The following is a 26,305-nucleotide window of genomic DNA, read 5'->3' as shown; positions in this document are numbered from 1 at the left end:
CGGAGGTTTTTGTCAGTCTCCCTACCTGCAACCTCCGGCAACCACCTGCAACCTCCGGGAAGCGCACGGAAACCTTGGGTGGGGTGCAAAGTCTCCAGTGGTTTCCGTTCAGGTTTCCCAAGTGGGACAGGGGCATTAGGCAGCAACTCGACCGCTGTGCCACAATGCTATCGCTTATCAGCTCTTGCCTCGCACCTCCTCACCCCCTACTGGCTATCAACTCCCCTTTACACTCAGTCTTCATGCAGTGTCACGACCCGATACATCGGTTATCCCTTTCTCTCTACAGTACTGCTCGATTTGCTCCAGTGAGTTCCTCCAGTGACTTGCTTTTAGCCCCATCTCGTATGATCCCATTTACGTATTCTCTGTAGGAAAGGAACATTTATGGGAAATTTCAGCGACTGCTCTTTATTGAAGATATGTCTATCGATGAGATCAGCCAGAACCCAGCAGAACTTTGAGGAGACTTCAGATATAATTACTGATTCCATTGGGTGTCTTCCAATTCTTGCCCTGCATAAACTCGGATTTCAATGTTTGTTGTGAAAATAACTGCAGTGTACATTTGCTGACTCTGGTGGATGTAAATTTTCTTTCAGGACTCTGGATAGAACAAGACACGTCCAGCTTTGGAAGCATTAGACTGATATTGTTGGCTACTGCGTTGTGACTGCCAGAATCACAGCATGTTTATGTATTGCTGCAAGCAGAACGTCTGACACCTTTTCAAGTTTAGGATTTGGCTCCTGCTCCAGGTGAGTGAGGTTCATGCAATTCTCTTGTTCCATTTATAACATCTATTGTTAGCACGCGATTTCTGTGGATTCGCAAATAAGGCTGCCATTGCTGAAAATCCATGGATAGAGCTGGATGGGTGTAAAGGTTGCCTCCTGCTCCGTCAACTCTATCTCAGACCAGGACTACTGGATTTGCAATGAGGGTGCTGTAAGGCAGCATTAGGGTTGCTGCCTTACAGCACCAGAGACCCGGGTTTGATTCCGACTATGCGTACTGTCAGTATGGAGTTCTCCCCGTGACCACGTGGGTTTTCTCTACATGCTGACGTTTCCTCCCAATCTCCAAAGATGAAGAAGTTTGTAGATTAATTTGACTTCAATAAAAATTGTAAATTGTCCCTCGTGTGTAGGATAGTGGTAGTCTACCGGGATCACTGGTTGGCATGGACTCATGGGCCGAAGGGCCTGTTTCTGTGCTAGATCTCTAAACTAAACAGTGCATTAGGGCTGTGGTACAAAGCAGACATGATCTAGTTGGAGGTAGGCGAAAAATGCTGGAGTAACTCAGCGGGACAGGCAGCACCTCTGGAGAGAAGGAATGGGTAACGTTTCGGGTCAAGACCCTTCCTCAGACTAGATTTAGTTGGATATACTTGTAGCACATTCTAGTACCTCAAGTAACAAAACAAACTACTGGAGGAACTAAGCTGGTCAGCCTGAACAAGGCTTTTATGAGGATGTTGCCAGACTAGAGGGTGTGAGCTATAGGCAGAGATTGAGTAGACTGGGACTCTATTCCTTGATGCGCAGGAGGATGAGGGGTGATCTTATAGAGGTGTATAAGATCATGAGAGGAATAGACCAGATGCCCAGAGTAGGTAAATCGAGGACCAGAGGATATAGGTTTAAAGTGTAGGGGGAAAAGATTTAATAGGTATCCGAGTGGTCATTTTTTCACACAAAGGGTGGTGGATGTATGGAACAAGTTGCCAGAGGAGGTAGTTGAGGCAGGGACTATCACAAGATTTAAGAAGCAGTTAGATACATGGATAGGACAGGTTTGGAGGGATATGGACCAAATGTGGGCAGGTGGGACGAGTGTAGCTGCCCATGAACCGACCTGTTGGCCGGAGTGGGCAAGTTTGGCCGAAGGTCCTGTTTCCACACCGTATCACTATGACACTTAAGTGTCCCAACCCGAAACATTGTTTGCCCAATCCGCCCCACATGCAATGCCTAATGCCGTTGTGTTTCTCCAACATTTTAATTTTATATATCTAATTGGATGAGGGAACAGACTCAAGGGACTGAATGGCCTCCTCTTGCAGTATTGCAGGGCATAAACGACTAGTGTGCTGGGTGTTTGAAGCTACACGTTTGTTCACCGTTTGTGTACAGTGCAAGGCATCATCTGTTTGACCAGTGGGTATTGATTTTAAATGTTCACCATATACAAAAAGAGAAACTACAAAATGTTCAAACTGCAAGGGAGGGTAACTGGGGATTGGGGAGAATATTTAAAATCCTCAAAAGTCACCCAAGGATCGGAATTTGATTTTAGTAATCCTCGATCTAGAATGGATGGATATAGATTGTGTGCAAGCAGAGCAGCTTAGTTTAACTTGGCACAATGATGGGCATGGACGCTGTGGGCCGAAGGGCCTGTTCCTCCTGTAAGTTCTTTGTTGTAGTTTAACCCGGGTGTCATAGGTTCCAGGGTTTGAATGAATGGGGAAAGCGCAATGTTCAGACAGATGGCAGAGAGCAGATGCTCACACTGCACCATGCTGCCAGACACAAGAAAGCTGGCGTGGTTTTGTGTGTTAGAGGCTAATTAACCCATCGTTGTCCAAACTAGTCTGAATGACATTTAAAAATTGCACCGCCATTCAATGTGATCATGGCTGATCATCCCCAATCAGTACTCTGTTCCTGCCTTCTCCCCATATCCCCTGACTCCGCATATCCCCTGACTCCGCTATCCTTAAGAGCCCTATCTAGCTCTCTCTTGAAAGCATCCAGAGAACCTTCCTCCACCACCCTCTGAGGCAGAGAATTCCACACTCACCACTCTCTGTGAGAAAAAGTGTTTCCTCATTTCTGTTCTAAATGGCTTACTCCTTATTCTTAAACTGTTGCCCCTGGTTCTGGACTCCCCCAACATCGGGAACTTGTTTCCTGCCTCTAGCGTGTCCAAGCCCTTAACAATCTTATATGTTTCAATGAGATATCCTCTCATCCTTCTAAACTCCAGAGTGTACAAGCCCAGCTGCTCTATTCTCTCAGCATATGACAGTCCCGCCATCCCGGGAATTAACCTTGTAAACCTACGCTGCACTCCCTCAATAGCAAGAACGTCCTTCCTCAAATTAGGGGAACAAAACTGTACACAATACTCCAGGTGTGGTCTCACTAGGGCCCTGTACAACTGCAGAAGGACCTCTTTGCTCCTATATTCGATTCCTCTTGTTATATAGTCCAACATGCCATTCACTTTCTTCACTGCCTGCTGTACCTGAATGCTTACTTTCATAGACTGATGTGCAAGGACCCCCAGATCCCGTTGTACTTCCCCTTTTCCCAACTTGACGCCATTTAGTTAGTAATCTGTGTTTCGACAGTATTGTGGCTGATCTGACCATTCTCAAGTCCATCTTTCACCATAACCCTTGATCCCTTTCCTAATTAGATATATATCTTGTTCTTAAATACACTCAATGTTTTGGCCACATAGCTCCCTCTAGCAAGCAGTTTCAACCACTCTTAACCTTCGGAAGAAATTCTTTCTCATCTCAGTCTCTCTTATTCTGAGTCCAGTCCCTATAGTTCTGGACTCTCCCATGAGAGGAAACATCCTCTCAGCACTTGCTTTTTATGGCCCGTAAGTATCTTTTATGTTTTTATAAGATCACCTTTTGTTCTTCTGAACTGTACTGAGAGGTGTTTCAACCTATTTAACATATCCCTGTGGGATGAGCTCGCCTTACCTGGGATCATTCTAGTGAGCCTTTACCGAAGGCTTCCTATGGAACAAAGGGAACTAAATTAATTAACACTATTCTAGATGTGCTCTTACTGGTGACTTGTACAATTGCTGTGAGACCTCCCTACATTTTGTACCTCAAACCACTTGAAATAAGGGCCAGCTTTTCCGTAACCTTCCCTATTATCTGCTGCACTTTTTGCTCCAGTTTTCTCTACTTTTAACTAATACTCTGATCTTCTGTTCCTCCTCCCAATGTCAACCGCTTCACGTTTCCCCATGTTGTACCCCACTTACCAACCTTTTCCCCATGCACTTAACGTGACGATATCCCTCAAGTCAATGCACTTGCCATTCGCCTTCCTAACTCTTCTTGTGTTATCAGCATAGTCCACCTCTTTCTTCTCCAGGTCATTAATGTATATTATAAGCAGATTGTAGGAGCAAAAATGGAAAGGCCATGCGGAGTTGGTGTTCAAAATAATGGATGGCCTCCTGGTGCGCACGCAACAGTTTTATATATCGCCCATTACTGCCAACACCAACACTGTGTGGCCTTTCCACTTTTGCTCCTACACAGATGCATTCCTAATACTGACCCCTGTGGTGCCTCATCTGCCATTCGTTGTCATCTTTTATCCCTATTCATACCTTTCTGCCTGTCAGCCAACCCCATTTCTACAAAGGAACTGCAGACGCTGGAAAATCGAAGGTAGACGAAAGTGTTGGGAAAATTCAGTGGGTGAGGCGAGTTTCCTCACCCGATGAGTTTCTCCAACACATTTGTCTACCTCCCATTTCTACATTTGTTTGTTTCCTCCATCACCATAGGCTCTCTTATAAGTGGTGGAAAAAACATACAGATGTAGATACTGTATATATATTTCTAGAAGGCCAACTACAATACACCCCCCAATCCATTCTGGTTGACGCACAAAACCATATAACCATATAACAATTACAGCACGGAAACAGGCCATCTCGGCCCTACAAGTCCGTGCCGAACAACTTTTTTTTCCCGTTAGTCCCACCTGCCTGCACTCAAAGTTTGTGAATAAACTTGTGGGACATGACTCAATTTTCACAAAATGCTGAACTCTGCTTCATATGATTATAATTTTCCAACTGTGCTGCTTTAGCATAATATATTTGATTCTAATATGTTTTCAATAATAGATTTATGGCTAATGGATCACTTTTTGCCTCCCTCCCATTTTGAATTAGGGTATCACATTGACAGTCTCCACCCACATTGACACCGCCACAATGTAAGGATCTTTGGAAGATTGTAACAAATGCATTCACTATCTCCATGTCCACATCCTTTATGATCCAGGATCGCAAGCAATCTAGGTCAGGGTATTTATTAGCCCCATACGTAGTGAGAATTGGAGAGGTGGTACAGATATGAGTGACCCCTTTTCCGAATGATTGCATTTGCAATAATGGGACTGGCCTTTCAAGCTTTTGTGAACAGGGCTATGGGTCCATCCAGAGTTTTGCATTGTAGGACATCTTTCATTCAAGGCCTCCACCAGGGACGGCGAGCCCTGGATTCAAACAGTTAACATAAGAAACATAGAAAATAGGTGCAGGAGTAGGCCATTCAGCCCTTCGAGCCTGCACCGCCGTTCAATATGATCATGGCTGATCAGTTTGATCAGTTGGGTTAAGAGATGGCAGTGCAGGAGCAATATCAGTGGGATCACGATGGCCAACTCATTGACCTGCCCTCAGCCCTGTCTCCCTCACTCCGAATCCTGCCACGGAAGTGATGGTTGTAGGAGGGAACAGAGGCAAAACAAAGTTAAGGGCCTGTCTCACTTTCACAACCTAATTCACAACCTTTTTTACTCGTGGACATTTGTCATCATGCTAGAAATACGGCCCGGCCTACTTGATGCCACGAGTACCTACGACTAGCATCACGGCCTGCTACGACCTACCTACAACATCGTGACGACCATGCTGCGAGTATGAGTCAAGGGCAAACTCGGCAGATGTCGTGAATTGGGTCGTGAAAGTGGGACAGGCCCTTTCGACACTACAGCCTTTCTGCTGTAAGTTGCGTCTAGACTAGTGACGTGGTTAGGATCACCAGATCACCAGATTTTGCAGTGGGATCTGGATGCTCGAACCCCCCATCTGTTTAACTGAGGGCATCTTCGACATTTGTCCACAGAAGATATGTGATGAACGATTTGTCAATTCGTCCCCGCTTGGAGCTTTGGCAGCTCTCTGATAGACTGAGAAACTACCATTGGCAAGATACAAGATAGATTTATTCATCACATGTGCCAGATGGCACAGTGAAATGAAATTCCCATACAGCCATACAATAAATAAGGGACACAACACACTATAGGGTTTGACATAAAACATCCCCACACAGCAGAATCAAGGTTTCCCACTGTGTGGGAAGGCACCAAAGTCAGTCTCTTCCTCCATTGTTCCCCGTGGTCAGGGCCTCCCCGTGCCCTCGGCAGTTGCCGCTACGGGCGGCCCGATGTTCAGGACCGCTCGCCGCGGTGTTGTAAGTCCGACGTCGGGGCTGCGGGACGATTGAGAGTCCGATTCAACTGGTCCCATTTGTCTTTAAACTTAGTGTAAATAAATGAACCTGTTGGACACAGTGATGGTGGTTTCTTTACATATTTTGAGTGTCTTAAGTATTTTAGGTCTCTTGCAGTTTTTAAAAAAAGGCAATTTTTTTTCTAAGGTTGGAATAGTCTTTGGGTAGCTTGGAACACTGACACATTCACAAAGCCAGGAGTTTGGATCTAGCCGGAGTCGGCGTGCGGGCTCCAGAACGCACGTTGGGATTGGAGAACCCTGTGAGGTAAGGTCAAGGGTGAAGGTGGGTGGTAACTAGATTTCGAGCTCTGGTCCAGGTGGAGCCAGGTCAGTTTGGAGCCAAGGTGGACTTCTGCAGGTGGAAACCACCCTGATTTCTTTTTTTAAAGGGTGATGGTAACCCTAAATTGGGATGTGGAGTGTAAGTCTCAGGGGGTGGGAAGACTGGGAGAGGATCCCACAGTGGAAAATATGGATGGGAGGTAGAGTGCACTGTAACACTTACCTGGAGGAAGATCAATACCTCCAAGCATCCCAACAGCTACAGAGATATGGCCACATCCTTGAATTAATGCAAGAACTAACCTCCACTTCCTTTCAATCCTTCAGGAAGAACTCCCCTGCTTTAGTTTAAATACTGCCACGGTCTCTTTACATCCTCCTGATGGGGTAGTCTAGGCCTAACAACAAAGGCCACATGGGTAGAACTCGGGAATAAGAAAGTTGTGGACACTAGGAGTGGGTTATATTCTTGGCATCACAATAGCCAATGAGAGCGGGAAGATCAGGTATGCAGCCAGGGGAAGGGAAGGTATAAAAAGAGCAGGAGGTTAGTGGTGGGGTCACTAACTTCCCCAACATTGTCTGGGTCACTAACTACCCCAACATTGTCTGGGTCACTAACTACCCCAACATGGTCTGGGTCACTAACTACCCCAACATTGTCTAGGTCACTAACTACCCCAACATTGTCTAGGTCACTAACTACCCCAACATTGTCTGGGTCACTAACTACCCCAACATTGTCTGGGTCACTAACTGCCCCAACATTGTCTGGGTCACTAACTACCCCAACATTGTCTGGGTCACTAACTACCCCAACATTGTCTGGGTCACTAACTGCCCCAACATTGTCTGGGTCACTAACTACCCCAACATTGTCTAGGTCACTAACTGCCCCAACATTGTCTAGGTCACTAACTACCCCAACATTGTCTAGGTCACTAACTGCCCCAACATTGTCTAGGTCACTAACTACCCCAACATTGTCTGGGTCACTAACTACCCCAACATTGTCTGGGTCACTAACTGCCCCAACATTGTCTGGGTCACCCTTTCTGTCTGTGGCATAGATGGGGCATAATTTGTCGGGTGTGTTGGAGGAATTTGTGTGTTTCAGCTGAAACCTAAATCTGGCTTGCATATGGCACCTCGTCGCCCTATTAAGTTCAGCTCCATTAGCGACAACACACAAAGAAAATCTCATACAACGGTGGTGTTTCTTGAACAAGTCGGTTTTTATAGGCCTTGGCAGTGTATACTGGGATGCGCTCTGAGAGGACCCAAAGTACTTCTTTGACTCAAAATGCGTGTGACGTGTGGTACTATTTGCTTTACAGTGATCATATGCAGATTTTACTTGTTTGCAATAAGTCACTAGTAATAATAATAATAATAATAATAATAATGCATTTTATTTGCTGGCGCCTTTCTGGACATCTTACAGGACATAAAATTACAATACATTTATCAATATTAAAATCAAGTTGATTAAAAACAAAAAATACCCAAAACATTTTAAGTCGTTAAAATCAGGGTGAACATGGTGGAAGTTATGTCGGGTATGCTAATCTAAACAGGTGTGTTTTGAGTTGTGATTTGAATTGATCGATAGTGTCCAGGTGACGGATGGGAGGTGGGAGAGTGTTCCAGAGACGTGGGGCAGAGCAGCTGAAGGCTCTGGCACCCATGGAGCAGAGTCTAAATGTGGGGACAGTTAAAATTGCAGCTGAGGAGGAACAAAGTGACCGGGAAGAAGTGTATGGTAGCAGCAGGTCAGAGAGGTATTGGGGAGCAAGGTGGTGTAGGGCTTTGAAGGTCAGCAGTAAAATCTTGTAGTTAATCCGGTGGTGCACAGGGAGCCAGTGGAGCTGAGTGAGGATGGGTGTGATGTGGTCCGATGATCTGGTGCGGGTGATGATCCGGGCTGCAGAGTTCTAAATGCATTGGAGGCGATGAAGAAGTTTATTGGAGGTGCAAGTGAGGAGGGCGTTGCAGTAATCGATGCGGGATGTGACCAGAGCGTGGATGAGGACTTTTGTATTGTCTTTGGAGAGGGAGGGGCGGAGTCTGGAGATGTTGCGGAGATGAAAGTATGCAGAGCGTGTGATATTGCTGATGTGGGGGGCCAAAGGAAAGTGTACTGTCCAGAATGACGCCGAGACTTTTGACATGGGAGGAGGTGGGTATGGGTGAGCCATCAACTGAAATGGTGAACGGGTGGGTTTTGGAGAGTGTGGACTTTGAGCCAATTAGCATGATTCCTGTAGTAACCCACTTTACTTCATTGTGACCTTTATTTGCTGAATGACCTCTGACGGAAAGCTGGTAATTTTCTTCCTGTGGTAGAAAACCATTCTCCCATTTACTTTGTAAATAAATGTCATAACGTGACTCCTCTTATGATCCATTATATTGTCCACACCCTGGCATAGGGTAAAACCCAGAGGATCTCCCCCCTCTCCCCGGTCTATAATACTTTTAAAATAAGTAGAAAAATTACCTGAATTCTGAGCATGAATTCTGACCCTTGACTCCTGGTCAGCCCTGTGGTATTGGTGATACCGATGATGACCAATATATATTGAATGCGACTGTGATGAGTGATGACTCACCAAAGACCCAGGTTAATGAAGACACTAGAAACTGCAGATGCTGGAATCTTGAGCAAAAATCAAAGTGCTGGAGGCACTCTGTGGGTCAGGCACCATATGTGAAGGGTATGAACAGACTAGGTTTTGGGTTCTGACTGTTCAAGTCGAGTTTATTCGTCACGTACACATACGAGATGTGCAGTGAAATGAAAAGTGGCAATGCTCGCGGACTTTGTGCTAAAAGACAAACAAACGAACAACCAAACATACTACAAACAGAATGTAACAGCCTCAACTACCTTCTGCGGCAGAGAATTCCAGAGATTCACCACTCTGTGTGAAAAAAATTTTCCTCATCTCGGTCCTAAATCATCTCAGTCCTAAATCTCGAAGGGCCGAATGGCCTACTCCTGCACCTATTTCTATGTTTCTATTTTCTATATTCTTTTTCATATTAAATATTGTGGGCGGAAGGAAAAAGGGAAAAAAAACAGCAATTTTAAAGAAAGCAGTAGAGTGACACAGTAAAGTTAGTCCCTAGTGAGATAGGAGTTTACTGTCCTAATGGCCTCTGGGGAAAAAACTCCTTCTCAACCTCTCCGTTCTCACAGCATGGCAACGGAGGCGTTTGCCTGACCGACAGAATTCCTGGACAACAGTCCAGCTTGATAAGGGGGGTGGATGAGGAGAACTTTTTTCACCAGAGAGTGGTGAATCTCTGAACTCTCTGCCACAGAGGGTAGTTGAGGCCTCCTGGCTATATTTATAGATGTTCCTGGCTAAGGGGGAGAGAAGAGTGATACTGAGTTCCCATATTGAATGGCGGTGCAGGCTCGAAGGAACGCACTACTACTCTGCAGATTTCTATGTTCTATGTAGTCCTGGAACAAGTTGCGGGGGTGGAAGGGGTCTCTCCCATGATTTTACTGGTGGTGAGTGTGCTGATGTAAGTTCCTGCAGGGGGGGCAAGTGATAGTTCCCATAGTGCGTTCGGCCGAACGCACTACTCTCTGCAGAGCCTTCTTGTGGGCAAGAAGGGGAGAAAAATGGAAAAGAGAAGTGGTGGTGTGCCAAAGCCTGGCAAGTGATAGTTGGATATAGGTGAGAGGGGAGTGATTGGCAGATGGGTGAACTAAGTGACAAAGGCTGGAGGTGGAAAGGGAGGGGAGAGTTATGAATGGAAGGGAACGGGGAGGAACAGTGGGCAGCACTGGCGCAGTGGTAGAGTTGCTGCCTTACAGCGCCAGAGACCAAGGTTCAATCCTGACTACAGGTGCTGTCCGTATGGGGTTTGTATGTTCTCACTGTGACCGCGTGTGTTTTCACTGGGTATTCTGGCTTCCTCCCATACTCCAAAGACGTACATTGTTGTAGGTTAATTGGCTTTGGTAAATTGTCCCTAGTGTGGAGGGTAGTGTTAGTGTACGAGGGTGATTGCTGGTTGGTACAAACTCGGTGGGCTGAAGGGCCTGTTTCTGCACAATATCTCTAAAGTGGGGAAGAGTGGTGATAAAAGGGAAATATGGTCCTGGGGGTGTCAGATCCTCGCCTTGATCTGAATATAATGAACAAACTTTAAGGACACGTTTCTGTTTATTATAGATCATAAGTGATAGGAGCAGAATTAGGCCATTCGGCCCATCAAGTCTACTCCGCCATCTATGCCATGGCTGATCTATCTCTCCCTCTGAACCCCATTCTCCTGCCTTCCCATAACTTCTGACACCCGTACTAATCAAAAATCTATCTATATCTGCCTTAAATATTTCCACTGACGGCCTGAATACGCTGACTGTATTTGCGTATGGTTTATGTGGGCGGAATGGGAAGGGGGTGGGAGCAAGAGAAGGGGGGTGGGGGTGTATTACTTGGATTTGGAGAACTCAATGTTCATACCATTGGGTTGTCAGCTACTCAAATGGAATATGAGATGCTGTTCTTTCGGTTTGCCTTTGACCTCATGGTGGCAATGGAGGAGGCCAAGAACTGGGGTTGATATGAGAAGAGGAGTTAAAATGGGTATCAACTGAAAGCTTCAGCAGGTCTGGTGAACAGAGTGTAATTGTTCAATAAACTGGCCGCAAAGTCCATGCTTGGTCTCGCTGATGTGAAGGCCTGCTCCCCTTCCCATCCTTGTATCAACCTTTCTATCCTTCATTACCAGAGTAAGGCCACGTGCAAACTGTAAGACCAACACCTCGTACCCAGCTTGGATAGTCCATAACCCAACGGTACGAACATTAAAATCTCCAATGACAACGATGCACTCCCGCACTCCAGCATGCACACATTTCTTCCACTATCTGCTGCCATCACCCACTCCTTTCCCCTCCTTTGTATGTTCATCTTCCATCCCCACGTCATACATTTCCTTTTTATCTCTACTCTTTCCCTTCTCCCCATCCCCTTCCCTCCAACTTTACATTTCACTCCTGCTCTTCTTCCTTGTCCATTATTCTTTTGCCTCCTTTTCACCTCTAACCTTTGTGACATGCTCCTCCCATCTACAAATCTCCTTCGCGCCTATATCCACCTATCACGTAGCAGGATTTGCCCCACCTCCACCGTTCCTTTCCAGTTTTCTCCCCCTTACTCTCATCAGTCTGAAGACAGGTCCATTCCTTCTACTGATGCGGACTGACCACTGAGTTCCTCCAGTGCTTTTTATTTTAACTATGGTAACTTGAATTCAAAGATTAACACCAGTCTCCCACCCCTATGCTTAAATGTGAATCAAGTGTGTTTCACATTGCAAGCCCCAATATTGAAAGTTCTTATTGTGTATTTGTGTCATTCTGACCTGCAGGAATGTTGGTGCTTTTATTCTGTTCCCACAATTTTGCCCGGATGGATGTCACTCGGACCATTCCCTTTTCTCTCTTCTACCTCCTGGGAGTAAAGATACAGGAGTTTGAATGCTTGATCATCGAGACTTAAGAACAACTAAATCTCCACTGCTACCGACTCCTGAACCAATCAACTCTCATATCCCCTTCCCAGAGGTGCTGCCATGTATTCTTATTGTTAACTCTGCCTCATTCAGTTAGAGTGTTATTGTACATTAATTTTCATATGGTCATGTTAAAGGAGTATAATTAGGTCATTCTGCCCATCAAGTCTACTCCGCCATTCAATCATGGCTGATCTATCTCTCCCTCCTAACCCCATTCTCCTGCCTTCTCCCCATAACCTCTGACACCATCACTAATCAAGAATCTATCTGTCTATACTATTACTAAAACTCTCATCTTGTCCTCTTCCGGTTAGTGTTTTTTTTCAGTTTGCGCAAAACCGGTACCCTATATTGCTAGGATGTTATCGCCACCTTACTCACCGTTCTCCTCTTCTTCAAACGCACCAAGTTATGTTCCAATCGGTGGAATATTACAAAAGTTATGAAGGTTTAAAAAAAATCGTGAGATCAGCAGATTGGTCTTCTTGCCTGTCAGGCACCACGAAGGTAACACCCCTTCCGGCACCCACTGTCAATCACCGGAGGCGGTGCTGAGTCCGCAAGCCGTGCTGATTGAGCCCGCAAGAGTGGAGTCGGGGAAGCCGCCGTGTGGAGTCGGGAGGTGGTGCTGCAGCCGGTAGCCACTCAGTGTAGTCCCCCCCCCCCCCCCCCCCCCCCCCCCCTACACACCCACACCCCCCTCCCCTGCTCCCCACACCCCCCTACCCCCCCACTTCCCCCACCCCACACCCCCCCTTTACCCCTCCCCCGTTCTTACCACCACCCCACCTCTGAATAATTTCCCTCCTCTTCCTTGTGCCCCCCAGTTTTACATTCACAAGCCAGGGTGTTCTTGCCTCGCACTCTCTGACCTTGCTACAGTTTTTTATTTTTGAGACTCTGGCGAATTTAAACTCATTTTATCCATGCACTTTTTCAAGGGTTAATCCCTTGCTAAACCAGAATTGATCTCCACTGCCTCCTGGACTAGGATGTATTTGGAAGCATACTCCACGTCAGTCTCGTCAACTTCTGTCCAATGGAAAAGAAGGTGCCCTCGTCAAACTTCTTTGCATTAAAGGCAATGCCTTCTCTAACTGTCTTTGCATATTAACTTGTTTAAGAAAGAACTGCAGATGCTGGAAAAATCGAAGGTAGACAAAATGCCTGAGAAACTCAGCAGGTGAGGCAGGATCTACAGAGCGAAGGAAGAGGCGACGTTTCGGGTCAGTCTGATGAAGGGTCTCTACCCGCAACATCGCCTATTCCTTCGCTCCATAGATGCTGCCTCACCCGCTGAGTTCCTCCAGCATTTTTGTCCACCTTTGCACATTGACTTTGTAATTTGTGTGTAAGAATTATGTATGCAAATATAAAGTGGTGGACTTAACTTTCAAGTTGTAAAGTGTTTGCTGTCAATGAATGTGCTCTCTTTTTTCTCTCGCGGCACTAGAAGATCAGAATGGGTAATCTGACTGGGAAACACGAGCAACTTTATCCTGTTCCAGCAGAGAAAGTAAGGAAACCATCACTTATTGATGGAATTTTTTTGAGTTCATTTGTGGTTTTAACATTAGACACTATGTAAATTCATCAATGGCTCTGTGTTTTAGTTTCTCTTGTAATTTGTTTGATCATAAGATTACAAGACAATAGGAGCAGGAATTGGACACCTGGAGTTGTTCATAAAGTGACTCATCCCATGATCGATTTTATTATATACACTATGGTTTATGGATATACAAATATAGAAAATAGGTGCAGGAGTAGGCCAATATGCCCTTCGAGCCAGCGCCGCCATTCAATATGATCATTGCTGATCTTCCAAAATCAGTACCACATTCCTGTCTTCTCCCCATATCCCTTGATTCCGTTAGCTCCAAGAGCTATATCTAACTCTCTTGAATATTCTCTTGTTTATTTTTGTTCCAGCTAGCTATGCCTTGCAATGAAACACTTCCCTATTCTGATTACTGCCTCTCTTAACATACTAGTTGTCTTCACTGTGTTAGTCTCATTTCCCATCATACTTATCCAGTACGAAACATAGAAAATAGGTGCAGGAGTAGGCCTTTCGGCCTTTCGAGCCTGTACTGCCATTCAATATGATCACGGCTGATCATCCAACTCAGTATCCTGTACCTGCCTTCTCTCCATACCCCCTGACCCCTTTAGCCACAAGGGCCACATCTAACTCCCTCTTAAATATAGCCAATGAACTGGCCTCAACCACCTTCTGTGGTGGAGAATTCCACAGATTCACCACTCTCTGTGTGAAAAATGTTTTTCTCATCTCGGTCCTAAAAGATTTCCCCCTTATCCTTAAACTGTGACCCCTTGTTCTGGACTTCCCCAACATCGGGAACAATCTTCCTGCATCTAGCCTGTCCAACCCCTTAAGAATTTTGTAAGTTTCTATAAGATCCCCCCTCAATCTTCTAAATTCTAGCGAGTTCTAGCGAGTTAGGTTATTTTGTTAACCATATTACAAACTAGCTTAATTTTCTCGTACATTCCTGACATTCCTACATCAGATGCATCCAGGAGGGTTTCTTGAAACGATATGTAGAATGTTCAACTATGAATGGGTTGCATGAGACCCTATATTGGGAAACTAGCCTGATGAGGTGATCGATGTAGGGGAGCATTTAGGAACCAGTGATCATAATTCTGTTGGATTTAAGATGATTATAGACAAGTATATTGTGGGTACTTTGGGTTAAAGTGCTAAATTGTGGAACACTAATTACAACAGTATTAGGCAGAAACTGGGAATGTGGCCCCAGCCCATCGTGCCTGTACCTTCATTCAATATGATCACGGCTAGTTTTTACAGGCTTCTGCACCACCCTCGATTACTCAATCTTTCAAATATTTATCTCTCTGCACCTTAAGCATCTAATCACCACCTTCAGAGGCTGAGAATTCCAGAGATTCACCACTCTCTGAGAAGAGATTTCTTAGTATTAAATGACCGGTCTCTCATTCTGTTTGCCTGTCCTATTTTTTTTTGTGACCTTCCCAAGAGTGAATTGATTTCTTTCATAATCTCGTATCAAAACATTTTATCGCCAGTGAGTGCAGACACTGTCGGGGTACAGAACATGCAGCAGCCCATTACCTGCGAAAGGTTGGCAGATTCTGATCACTTTGTTTGCTTCCAGAGGAACTCAGTGAGTTCTTTCCCAGGGAATATTAAGAACTAATTTCTCCCCCCTCCACTTATCGAACATACAATTCATTCATAATACTCACAACAATGCAATATCGGATGTTCAAATGTCACCATTCATTCTACTAGATGATTCATTACATTTGCCTCCAAGATTATATTTATATAATTATTTTATTTCACAAACATTCCATGGGCAATGCCTAAGGAGGTATTATTCAGATTCTTTTTACAGCAGTTTACATTTACACCCCCTTCATATTCCAAGAGTTTTGAATTTCAAAAATAAACTTTTCTTAAAAAATATATTCATGATGTACAATGCATGGCTTTCTTTACATTCATAATGTTTGTCCAGCCAGTACATTCATGTTGTAATTAGAAACATAGAAAATAGGTGCAGGAGTAGGCCATTCGGCCCTTCGAGCCTGCACCGCCATTCAATATGATCATGGCTGATCATCCAACTCAGTATCCCGTACCTGCCTTCTCTCCATACCCCCTGTTCCCTTTAGCCACAAGGGCCACATCTAACTCCCTCTTAAATATAGCCAATGAACTGGCCTCAACTACTTTCTGTGGCAGAGAGTTCCAGAGATTCACCACTCTCTGTGTGAAAATTGGGTCTATACGTTTGGTATCATCCAGTTAATACATTCTATGTACAAAACACCAAAGCCATTCGTGGCTTCTTTGGGCAATTTTCAATTAGTGTTTGTCTTTCTTTGCCCGAGTCCTCTGGTGTAGCATTTTTTGCTGAAGCATGCTTCCTAATGCTAGTCACCACATGATTTCCAAAGCCACCTTAATATGGAAGCGATTGTCTGATTCGTATCATTGTGGTTGGAGGTAGTTGACGAGCTTGATAAACAGGAAGTAGTTGCAACAGCCTGCACCCCGCTCTCTGCGTTTGCAAGCCCAACGCTGCTGTCTGATATGGGCCTCTGATAACGCAAGCCGGTGATTTAAAACAACTTGAATTGCCCTCCCATCCATATTCCGGGGAAATGTGGATGTCAAGAGTCAAAAGGTAAACTCTTAAAGCCGGGGACATATAAAGAAAGCAAGCAATGGGAGTAACATTTAAGAACATAAGAAATAATACTGAGATTAGGCCACATGGCCTTTCAAGCCTGCTCTATCTTTCAGCAGGATTTTCTAACTCAGCGTGTACACAAAAATGCTGGAGAAACTCAGCGGGTGCAGCAGCATCTATGGAGCGAAGGAAATAGGCGACGTTTCAGAATTTTCTAACTCAGCACTATTTTCCTGACCTATCCCCATAATCCTATATTACCCTAGTTACCCAGAAATCTATTATCTCTTTTAAAGGAATTCAATGATTAAGACTAAACAATCTTCAAAGGCTAGAGAAATCCAGAGCTTCACCACCCTCTGAGTGAAGAAATTTCAGTCTTACACATCCTAAATGGTATGTCCCTTCTTCTGAGACTGAGTTCTGGACTCCTTAGTCAGGGGAAGCCTCCCACATTAGTTCATAAGTTATAGGAGCAGTATTAGGCCATTTGGCCCCTCGAGTCTATTTCACCATCCAATCATAGCTGATCTATATTTCCCTCTCATCGCCATTCTTCTTTCTGCTCCCTATGACTTTTTGCCACTCTTATTAATTAAGAATCTATCCATTTCTGTTTTAAAATTACCCAAGGACTTGGCCTCCACAGCCGTCTCTGGCAATCAATTCCCACAGATTCACCAACCCTCTGACTAAAGAAATTCCTCCTCGTTTCCTTTCCAAAGGTACATCCTTTTAATCTGAGGCTGTACCCTCTGATCCTGGACTCTCCCTCTAGTGGAAACATTTCTCTCCACATCCATTCTATACAGTCGAGTCCAGTAGATGTTTAAGCTTCAATGAAATCTCTTCTTGCACCTCAACACTCGGGAAAATTCAAAGCAAAAAAAAACAGCATCTGCGGAGGCAAAGTCTCAGTTTTCACTGACCTTTTTTGATACTGGACTTGCTGTTCAGTCCGAATGCAGGTTCTTGACCTAAAACATCAACCATTCTTTAACCTCCATAGATGCAGCTTGACCTGCTGAGTTCCTCCAGTAGTTTGTTTCTCGAGTCTCCAAAGAATACAAGCATAATGTACTTGATCTATCCTCATATGGCAAACCTGCCATTTGTGAACCAGTGAATCTTCACTGCAAGTCCATCCATTTTTAAATGTCTGCAATCCCACAAAATTTATCTTAACAGGCTGTCATTATTTTTCAAAAATGGTGTCCCCTGGTGATGGATAGAAGAGGAAATTGTCAGATAACAATGTCAGAGGGCTGTCTCAGATCAAGGGGTATCAGGCCTCAGCTGGAGTATTGAAACAGACCTTTTTCACTCTGGGTGCTGTGAACTGAAATAGTGTCAGAGTGAGTTGTGGAAGGAGAAACACTAACAACAGCATTGAAATATTAAACTTAGTCCTTGGCAATAGAGACAGAGTAAACTCTAAGTCATTGTTTGAGACTGGTGTCAACCCCGGGAAAGACCTCTTGGGAGAAGGTGCAGTTTAAAGGGGCAAAGATAATATTGGAGAGGAGTATTTCAATACCGTGAAGAACATGCAGAAGAGGAGATTGTTTGCCTTTGAGCCGGGAAGGGGAGATTTAAAAGGTTCTGACGTTTACAAAGGGTTCAGAGTTAATGTGGGAGACAGTTTCCATTGGCAAGAGGTTTGATAGAGGACTGAGAAAATAATTGTGGAAGAAATGGAGGAAAGAATTTGTGGTTGTTACGATCGGAAGAGTCTAGTCTGATGTGACTGGTATTGGAGTTGTACTGAACCCCCTCCCTCCCCCCCCAAATAGTCATGGGGTCTTCCTGAACGAGTTCCAAACAAGAGTTTGAGATAGTTCAGGAGCACAAAGAGGTGACAGTCCTCTCTCTATCTGTCTTGTATGACTTTATTTACGAGTAAATGAAGAGGAAATGTTGCCACATCCTGTCTTTTGAAAGTCTGAACATCTCATGGCATCTCTCCCCAGAACTGCTCGCGGCTCATCGCCTTCAAGTTACAGCACGGGTTGTTTTGCAAAGATATGAACAGAATGTGAGAACAAGGCTTTCAAGTGATATAAAGATTAGAACCAGTCAGTCGCGGGGGGGAAGTGTAACGAATGGGGGAAATCCACATCATAGTCTTATCAACACATTGCAATCCACCAGAATAATTGGTTGTGGGAGGGGCATGAATTGACGATGTCAAAATTCAGATTGGTGCTTTTGGTTATTCAAGGGAACTCGGGGAACCAAGGTTTGGGGTGGGAGGGGGATTACTAGAGGAACTCGGCAGGCCAGGCAGTATCCGTGTAGAGAAATGGACAGACAACGTTTTGGGTCATAACACTTCTTCCCTTCTGTATAACCAAGGTCGGGAGACAGCATTCAGATACAGATACTCCCTCCTCACCCAATTCTAAGTCCTATTAATTACTTAAAATCTGTACCCCTTTGCTGAAGGAAATGGATCCTTAAGCTATTCATTGCCCTTGTGAATATTAACACTGTTCCGTCAATGTCCTTTCGGGATTTGCTTTTGTGAAGTGAGACCTATTCTTGTTTCTAACCGTTGAGTGTGAAGTGACACAGTATCAATCAATCAATCAGTTTTATTCGTCACATTGCACATAAAGTGCAAGTGAAATGAATTTGCCAGCAGCGGTACAATGAGAAAGAACACACAACCACAATACAAATTTAACACAAACATCCACCACAGCATTCATCACTGTGGTGGAAGGCACAGAAATTGGCCAGTCCTCCTCCATTTTCCTCCGTGGTCGGGACCACAGCCCCCCGTCGCTGCAGGCGTCCAGATGATAAAGGACAAGGTAAAAATCAAGGTAAGTCCAGGATCGGCTCTTCCCCACCGGAGACCGCGGCTTCAGGCTGGTGTAAACAGGAAGAGGCTGTTTGGCCCATTTGTTGCAATGCTGGTCAAAGAGCAGCCTAGCTCAATCCCACTCTGTAATGAAAGGTTGTTTGCCTTGTTCAGCACAGTTCTTCATGTGCATCCTGAGGGTACATGTTGTGAGATACTTCTCCCCCCCCCCCCCCATTGAGGCTATGAGTTTCAGACCCACACAGCCCTCTGGGTGAAAACACACTTTCTCAGCTCCCCTCCACATCTTATACTAATTACATGAAATCTATGCGCTTGGTTTTTTCACCACCTCTACTAGCAGGAATAGATCCTCATGCTATTTTGTTGCCTCTAAATATTGACACTGTTCCTTGCCTCTGTTTAATGTTACTTCTGTAAGTTGTTGATACTTGCGTGCTAACTCTGGTGGGTGGAACTCCATCTCGTTGAGCGTGGGAAGTTCTTGGGGATTTACCCGAATCATTGGAAAGGGCAAAGCATGTACACTGCTCTGTGGTTAGTTTGATTTAGATGCATAGTTTGGTTTAAATGCATGAGTTGCCTCCCCCTCCCTCGTGCCTCTGCCCTGCATTGCTGTACTTTTCCTTAGAGCATCGTAAAAAGTGACCACACAAAAGAAAAATGCCTATGTTGCTGTCCAGCTTCTCGTTTAATTAGTTATTGAGAAGCAAATCTGTTATAAGTTGACTTTCTGCATACAGTTGGAAGGGGCTAAAATATGAAAGGAGACTTGTGTACATCTCCGTGTCTTTAATAGTGGGATGTTCATCGAAACTTGCTGTGTTGATATATTTCATGACTACGTTTCAGGAGTTAATTCAGTACATCTAGTCTGTTCTGCCTGGCAAAACAATCCTGTTCCCCACAAATCTTCCCTGTGACTTAGTTGTCTCCCATATTCCCATCAACTCCCCCCCCAGATTCTACCACACACTGACACACTAGGGGCAATTTACAGTGGCCAAGTAACCTACCAACCCATACAACTTTGGAATGTGGAATGAGCAAACTGGAGCACTTGGGGAAACGCAAACAGTCACAGGGAGATCATGCAAACTCCACACAGACTGCCACCTAGGGTCAGGGTGAAAATGGGGATGCTGAAGCTATAAAGCAGCAGCTCTACCAGCTACACCACTGTATATGTTGGTTGAAAAATGGGTATCACCGATTTTTGGCTTGTATGAGGCATGCCATCCAACAGTATATCTTTCACACAAAGCTGTAGCGTATAATCTGACCCTACAAATTATGTTATTTTTGACGTGAACCCAACTAGAGGTGTCTTTGAGTCAAATTCACCTTTTGCTGCCCAAAAGGTAGTTGTCAAAAACATTCAAAGACCATTCCCATAATTAAAACTATAAAATCGGGGCTGTGGAGGCTTAGTTGCTGCATATGTTCAAGAACGAAATGAATAGGCTTTTGGAAACTAAGTGGTAGGGTTAACCCTCCCTGTATTCTTGCAAGCTTTTGTGCTTTTATCTCCTTCACATTTCTGAAGAAAGGTTTCCTATCTGAAATATAGACTCCGTTTCCATACCCTCCAGGAGTGGCTTGACCAACTGAGTATTTCCAGCATATTCTGTCTCTTTTTAAGTTTACCCGTCAGGAATCCCTAGATTCCTCTACTCTTCAACACTCCCCAGGGCCCTACCATTCGCTCTGAAGGACCTGCCCCTGTTTGACTTCCCAAAACGTAATGCCTTGCGCTTATCTGCATTAAACTCCATTCGCCATTCTTCAGCCCACTTGCCCTATTGATCAAGATCCTCCTGGAATATTTGTCAATTATCTTCACTGTCTATAATGCCACCTACTTTAGTGCCATCTGCAAATTTACTGATCAGGCCTTTTACATTCTCATCTTGGGTTCTGCGGGATGTTGCAAATTGTTTTTAGTAGTAGATGGTATCTACAAAGTATTCTCTCAATCTTGGGTGCTGCTGCAACTTTTTGCAGTCTATGAAATGTCGTTACTATAACAGATGCTCAGCAGCCAATTTGAGCACATAGTTCTCACTGGTAGCAATAAAAAGTAAGATGCTGGATACACTCGGCAAGTTGCAAATCACATGTAGAAGTGGAAACCGAGTTAACATTTCAGATCTGAGATGTTCACAAGGCATTGGTGAGGCCAATTCTGGAGTATGGTGTACAATTTTGGTTGCCTAATTATAGGAAGGATGTCAACAAAATAGAGAGAGTACAGAGGAGATTTACTAGAATGTTGCCTGGGTTTTCAGCAACTAAGTTACAGAGAAAGGTTGAACAAGTTAGGGCTTTATTCTTTGGAGCGCAGAAGGTTAAGGGGGGACTTGATAGAGGTTTTTTAAAATGATGAGAGGGATAGACAGAGTTGATGTGGAAAAGCTTTTCCCACTGAGAGTAGGGAAGATTCAAACAAGGGGACATGACATGAGAATTAAGGGACTGAAGTTTAGGGGTAACATGAGGGGGAACTTCTTTACTCAGAGAGTGGTACCTGTGTGGAATGAGCTTCCAGTGAAGGTGGTGGAGGCAGGTTCATTTTTATCATTTAAAAATAAATTGGATAGTTATATGGATGGGAAGGGAATGGAGGGTTATGGTCTGAGCACAGGTATATGGGACTAGGGGAGATTATGTGTTCGGCACGGACTAGAAGGGTCGAGATGGCCTGTTTCCGTGCTGTAATTGTTATATGGTTATATGGTTATAAATCTCAGAACTGAAACGTAAACAGTTTATCTGTAAATTTCTCCTTTAATTCCGGCTTTCCAGTATCTTCTGTGTTTTTGTATTTTTCCCCACTAACTGCATGAGATGATGACCAAATAATCTGCTTGAGTGAACTTAAAACCAAACATTATCCCCTACAAAAGTCCCCTACTTTTATTTTTGTATGTAATTGACAGAGCGAAGAGGGCTTTGATTTTAAACCTAGTACTAAAGGCGACGTCTCGACAGTGCAATTCCACCCTGAAGCATAAGCAGAGGTTTGTGTGATCAATCCTTGGAAATGGATGAATCACTAATTTTCTGAAGACTCAGTGGCACAGCTGGTAGTGTCGCTGCCTCACGGCACCAGAGACCAGGGTTCGATCCTGACCTCTGGTTTTGTCTATGTAGAGTTATAGACAATAGGTGCAGGAGTAGGTCATTCGGCCCTTCGAGCCAGCGCCACCATTCAATGTGATCATAGCTGATCATCCCCAATCAGTACCCCGTTCCTGCATTCTCCCCATATCCCCTGACTCCATTATCTTTAAGAGCCCAGTATCCAGAGAACTGGCCTCCACCGCCCTCTGAGGCAGAGAATTCCACAGACTCACAACTCTCGGTGAGAAAAAATTGTTTCCTCATCTCCGTTCTAAATGGCTTACCTCTTATTCTTAAACTGTGGCCCCCGGTTCTGGACTCCCCCAATATCGGGATCATGTTTCATGCCTCTAGCGTGTCCAAACCCTTAACAATCTTATATGTTTCAATGAGATATCCTCTCATCCTTCTAAACTACAGTTTACAAGCCCAGCCACTCCATTCTTTCAGCATATGACAATCTCGCCATCCCAGGAGATAATCTTGTAAACCTACGCTGCACTCCCTCAATAGCAAGAATGTCCTTCCTTCCTAAATTAGGAGACCAAAACTGCACACAATACTCCAGGTCTGGTCTCACTAGGGCCCTATACAACTTCAGAAGGACCTCTTTGCTCCTATACTCAACTCCTCTTGTTATAAAGGCCAACATGCCATTCACTTTCTTCACTGCCTGCTGTACCTGCATGCTTACTTTCATTGACTGATGAACAAGGACCCCTAGATCCCATTGTACTTCCCCTTTTCCTAACTTGACACCATTTAGATAGTAATCTGCCTTCCTATTTTTGCTACCAAAGTGGATAACCTCACATTTATCCACATTAAACTGCATCTGCCATGCATCTGCCCACTCCCCCAACCTGTTCAAGTCACCCTGCATTCTCATAGTACGTTTTCCCTCTGATCACATGGATTTCCTTTGGGTGCTCCGGTTTTCTTCCACATCCAAAAGACGTGCGGGTTTGTAGGTTAATTGGCCTTTGTAAATTGTCCCTAGTGTGTAGAGATTGGATAAGAATGTGAGATGACATAAAACTAGTATGAACGGGTGATCGATGATTGGTGTGGGCTTGTTGGGCTCAACCAAGGACTTTGCTGTACCTTTCAGTCAATTCAATCTGAAGGGACTAGGGTGTTGCCATTAAGTTTCTGTTGATTCATTCACTTGCAATGCTATTTACAATATATATCACCCATGATTTCTAATTAAAATGAAAAATGATCTAGTTTACCACCAGATTAAGGATTCTCACTGGAGTCATACAACCAGAAAATAAGTAAATAGGTGCCACATATTTATGCCACAATGTTATACCTAGTCTTAAACTACACTATCAGAAACAGTTCAGGTGTCAGCTGTGCTTCTAAAACTGTTATGAACCATGGCTATATTTGATAACTGTTGCAAAGATAGATTAAATCTTGCCTTTCCTCCCTTCCTGTACCCTGTAGTTCAAATTGCTGGTATGGTTTTATGATACAATATGCATAACACCTTTGCAACATTGAACAGAGCAATTGCAAAGCATTGATATCATTCTTTAGTTGAAGCAGCTTCTCTTTGTTGTGGTAAATCCTATTCTATAATCTCTAAACATTAGCCAGGTGTTAACGAACGTAAAGAGGGCCAAAACACAAGGAGGCTGCTTTACTTCTGTACTCGTTCAAGGGACGAGGGCTTCACCAGCTAAGCCTCTAGTTGCCCTTGAAAATGGTGATGAGCTGCTGCCTTGAACCACTGCAGTCCTTGATGGCCCAGGATGGCGGGACCGTCATAGAATGGAGCAGCTGGGCTTGTATACTCTGGTATTTAGAAGGAAGAGAGGGGATCTCATTGAAACATATTAAAGGTTTGGACACGCTAGAGGCAGGAAACATGTTCCCGATGTTGGGGGAGTCCAGAACCAGGGGCCACAGTTTACGAATAAGGGGTAAGCCATTTAGAACGGAGATGAGGAAAACATATTTTCACACAGAGGGTTGTGAATAGGTAGAATTCTCTGCTTCAGAAAGCAGTGGAGGCCAATTCTCTGTACGCTTTTCAAGAGAGCTTTCAAAAGGCAGGAACGGGGTACTGATTGTGGATGATCAGCCATGATCACAATGAATGGTGGTGCTGCCTTGAATGGCCTACTCCTGCACCTATTGTCTAAAGCCCTTGTCCCACTTGCGTGTCCTAATTACGCAACCTCATGGTCGCGTTGAGGCGCGACGGCCCCGCGAAGGTCGCGTGCAACTTCATGCGTCCGCACAGCCGTCTAGAGCGCGTGACGTCATTTGAAGAGGGACACAAAATGCAGGAGTAACTCTGCGGGACCGGCAGCAACTCTGGAGAGAAGCAATGGCCGATGTTTCGGGTCGAGACCCTTCTTCAGTCTGAAAGAAGGGTCTTGACCTCAAACGTCATCCATTCCTTCTCTCCAGAGATGCTGCCGGTCCCGCTGAGTTACTCCAGCATTTTGTGTCTATCTTCAATTTTCTTGGCCCTGCTCTGGGAGTAGAATTGGAGGCGGATCCGGACCGCAACGGCCGTGAGCCCCAGGCTGAGTTCGACGATCGTTTGCCTGCTTCTGCTGCTGTTGGAGGTGAGACGTTGCGTCATGCCAGGGTCTTGGGCCTGTCGCACTTTGGCCGTCAGTTACACGACAGGCCAGTGGCGCGCGAAGATTTCGTTCGCTACAAAATTTCGGTGCGCACAACTCCATACCCCTCCGCGCTTCTCAGTGGGAGAGAGTTAGATTTCGCTCTTCGGGCTAGAGGAATCAAAAGCTATGCGGAAATAGCAGGAATGTGGTAATGATGTTAGATGATCGTATTGAATGTTGTTTTTTCTTTCCGGAAAGGTTTTTTTAATTGGATTTTTAAACAAATGTACAATTTACAAGGGAATGTAGAAAGCTCAGACAATTTAAAAAACACTTTAAAAAAAAATATTAAATTAAAATATTAACATTTTTATCTATAATATATTCAACCTCCTGCAGTGACCAGCGTTCACAGAAGGCCTCCAGAGTCCCCTTGGACATCGCGTGTTCCCTCTCCAGGGACACGCGAGCACGGACGTAACCCCGGAAAAGGGGCAAGCAGCCGACGGCTGTGCGGCCGTCGACTGCCCGTTGCCTGGACCCGCGAATGGCCATCTTGGCCAGGCCCAGGAGCAGACCGACAGGGAGACCCCCTCCTCCCTCCCCACCCTCCCCCTTCTGTACCGGGTGCCCATAAATCAATAGCGTTGGACTAAAATGTAGCCAAAACTTGAGGAGCAGCCCCTTCAGATACTCAAACAGGGGCTGCAACCTCTCACACTCTCTGGAACTCTCGGCCACAGAGGGTAGTTGAGGCCAGTTCGTTGGCTATATTTAAGAGGGAGTTAGATGTGGCCCTTGTGGCTAAGGGGATCAGGGGGTATGGAGAGAAGGCAGGTACGGGATACTGAGTTGGATGATCAGCCATGATCATATTGAATGGCGGTGCAGGCTCGAAGGGCCGAATGGCCTACTCCTGCACCTAATTTCTATGTTTCTACACGTGGAACACGGTCTCTTCCTCACCGCAGAAATGTGAACTGGCTCAAGTACCTTCGTAATGAATGTTGGTGCTGGCTGGAAGGGCCGAATGGCCTACTCCTGCACCTATGTTTTTACCAGTGACGTGTACAGAGTATGTACACGTTCTCCCTGTGACCGCGTGGGTTTCCTCTGTGTGCCCCGGTTTTCGCCCACACTCCAAAGACATGCAGGTATGTAGGTTGATTGGCTTTTGTAAAATTGTCCCTAATATGTAGGATTGTAGTAATGTACAGGGCGATTTCTGGTCGGCGTGGACTGGGAGGGCCAAAAGGCCTATTTCCATGATGTGTTTCAAAAAAAGAAGTTTTCAAAAAACTAATAAAACCAGTCTCTATCGCAAGACACAAAGTCATGTGGGCCATCCTTCAGGTTTTCCACATCCTTGGTGCTTCTGGGTCCTCTAGCCACTCCCAGAGACGTCTTGGCTGCTGCCAGGGTCCTCCATCTCCTGG

The 26,305-nt window shown here is 44.9% G+C and overlaps 1 protein-coding gene across 3 annotated transcripts in view; it reads left to right on the top strand.

Moving 5' to 3' along the window:
* mbpa (myelin basic protein a) overlaps positions 1-26,305 on the top strand; it is a 156,306-nt gene that overhangs the window by 39,554 nt on the left and 90,447 nt on the right. For 2 of the 3 annotated variants that reach the window (XM_055634755.1, XM_055634756.1), the window contains exons 3-5: positions 603-758; positions 6,443-6,562; positions 13,577-13,639. In XM_055634755.1, the coding sequence (XP_055490730.1) occupies positions 13,586-13,639 (54 nt within the window). In that variant the 5' untranslated portion in view covers positions 603-758; positions 6,443-6,562; positions 13,577-13,585. The remainder of the gene's footprint in view (positions 1-602; positions 759-6,442; positions 6,563-13,576; positions 13,640-26,305) is intronic. The other variant, XM_055634757.1, reaches the window with a different exon arrangement.

Source organism: Leucoraja erinacea, chromosome 4, assembly GCF_028641065.1.
Source record: "Leucoraja erinacea ecotype New England chromosome 4, Leri_hhj_1, whole genome shotgun sequence".
NCBI classification, from domain to species: domain Eukaryota; kingdom Metazoa; phylum Chordata; class Chondrichthyes; order Rajiformes; family Rajidae; genus Leucoraja; species Leucoraja erinaceus.
This window is presented reverse-complemented; position numbering and strand designations above follow the sequence as displayed.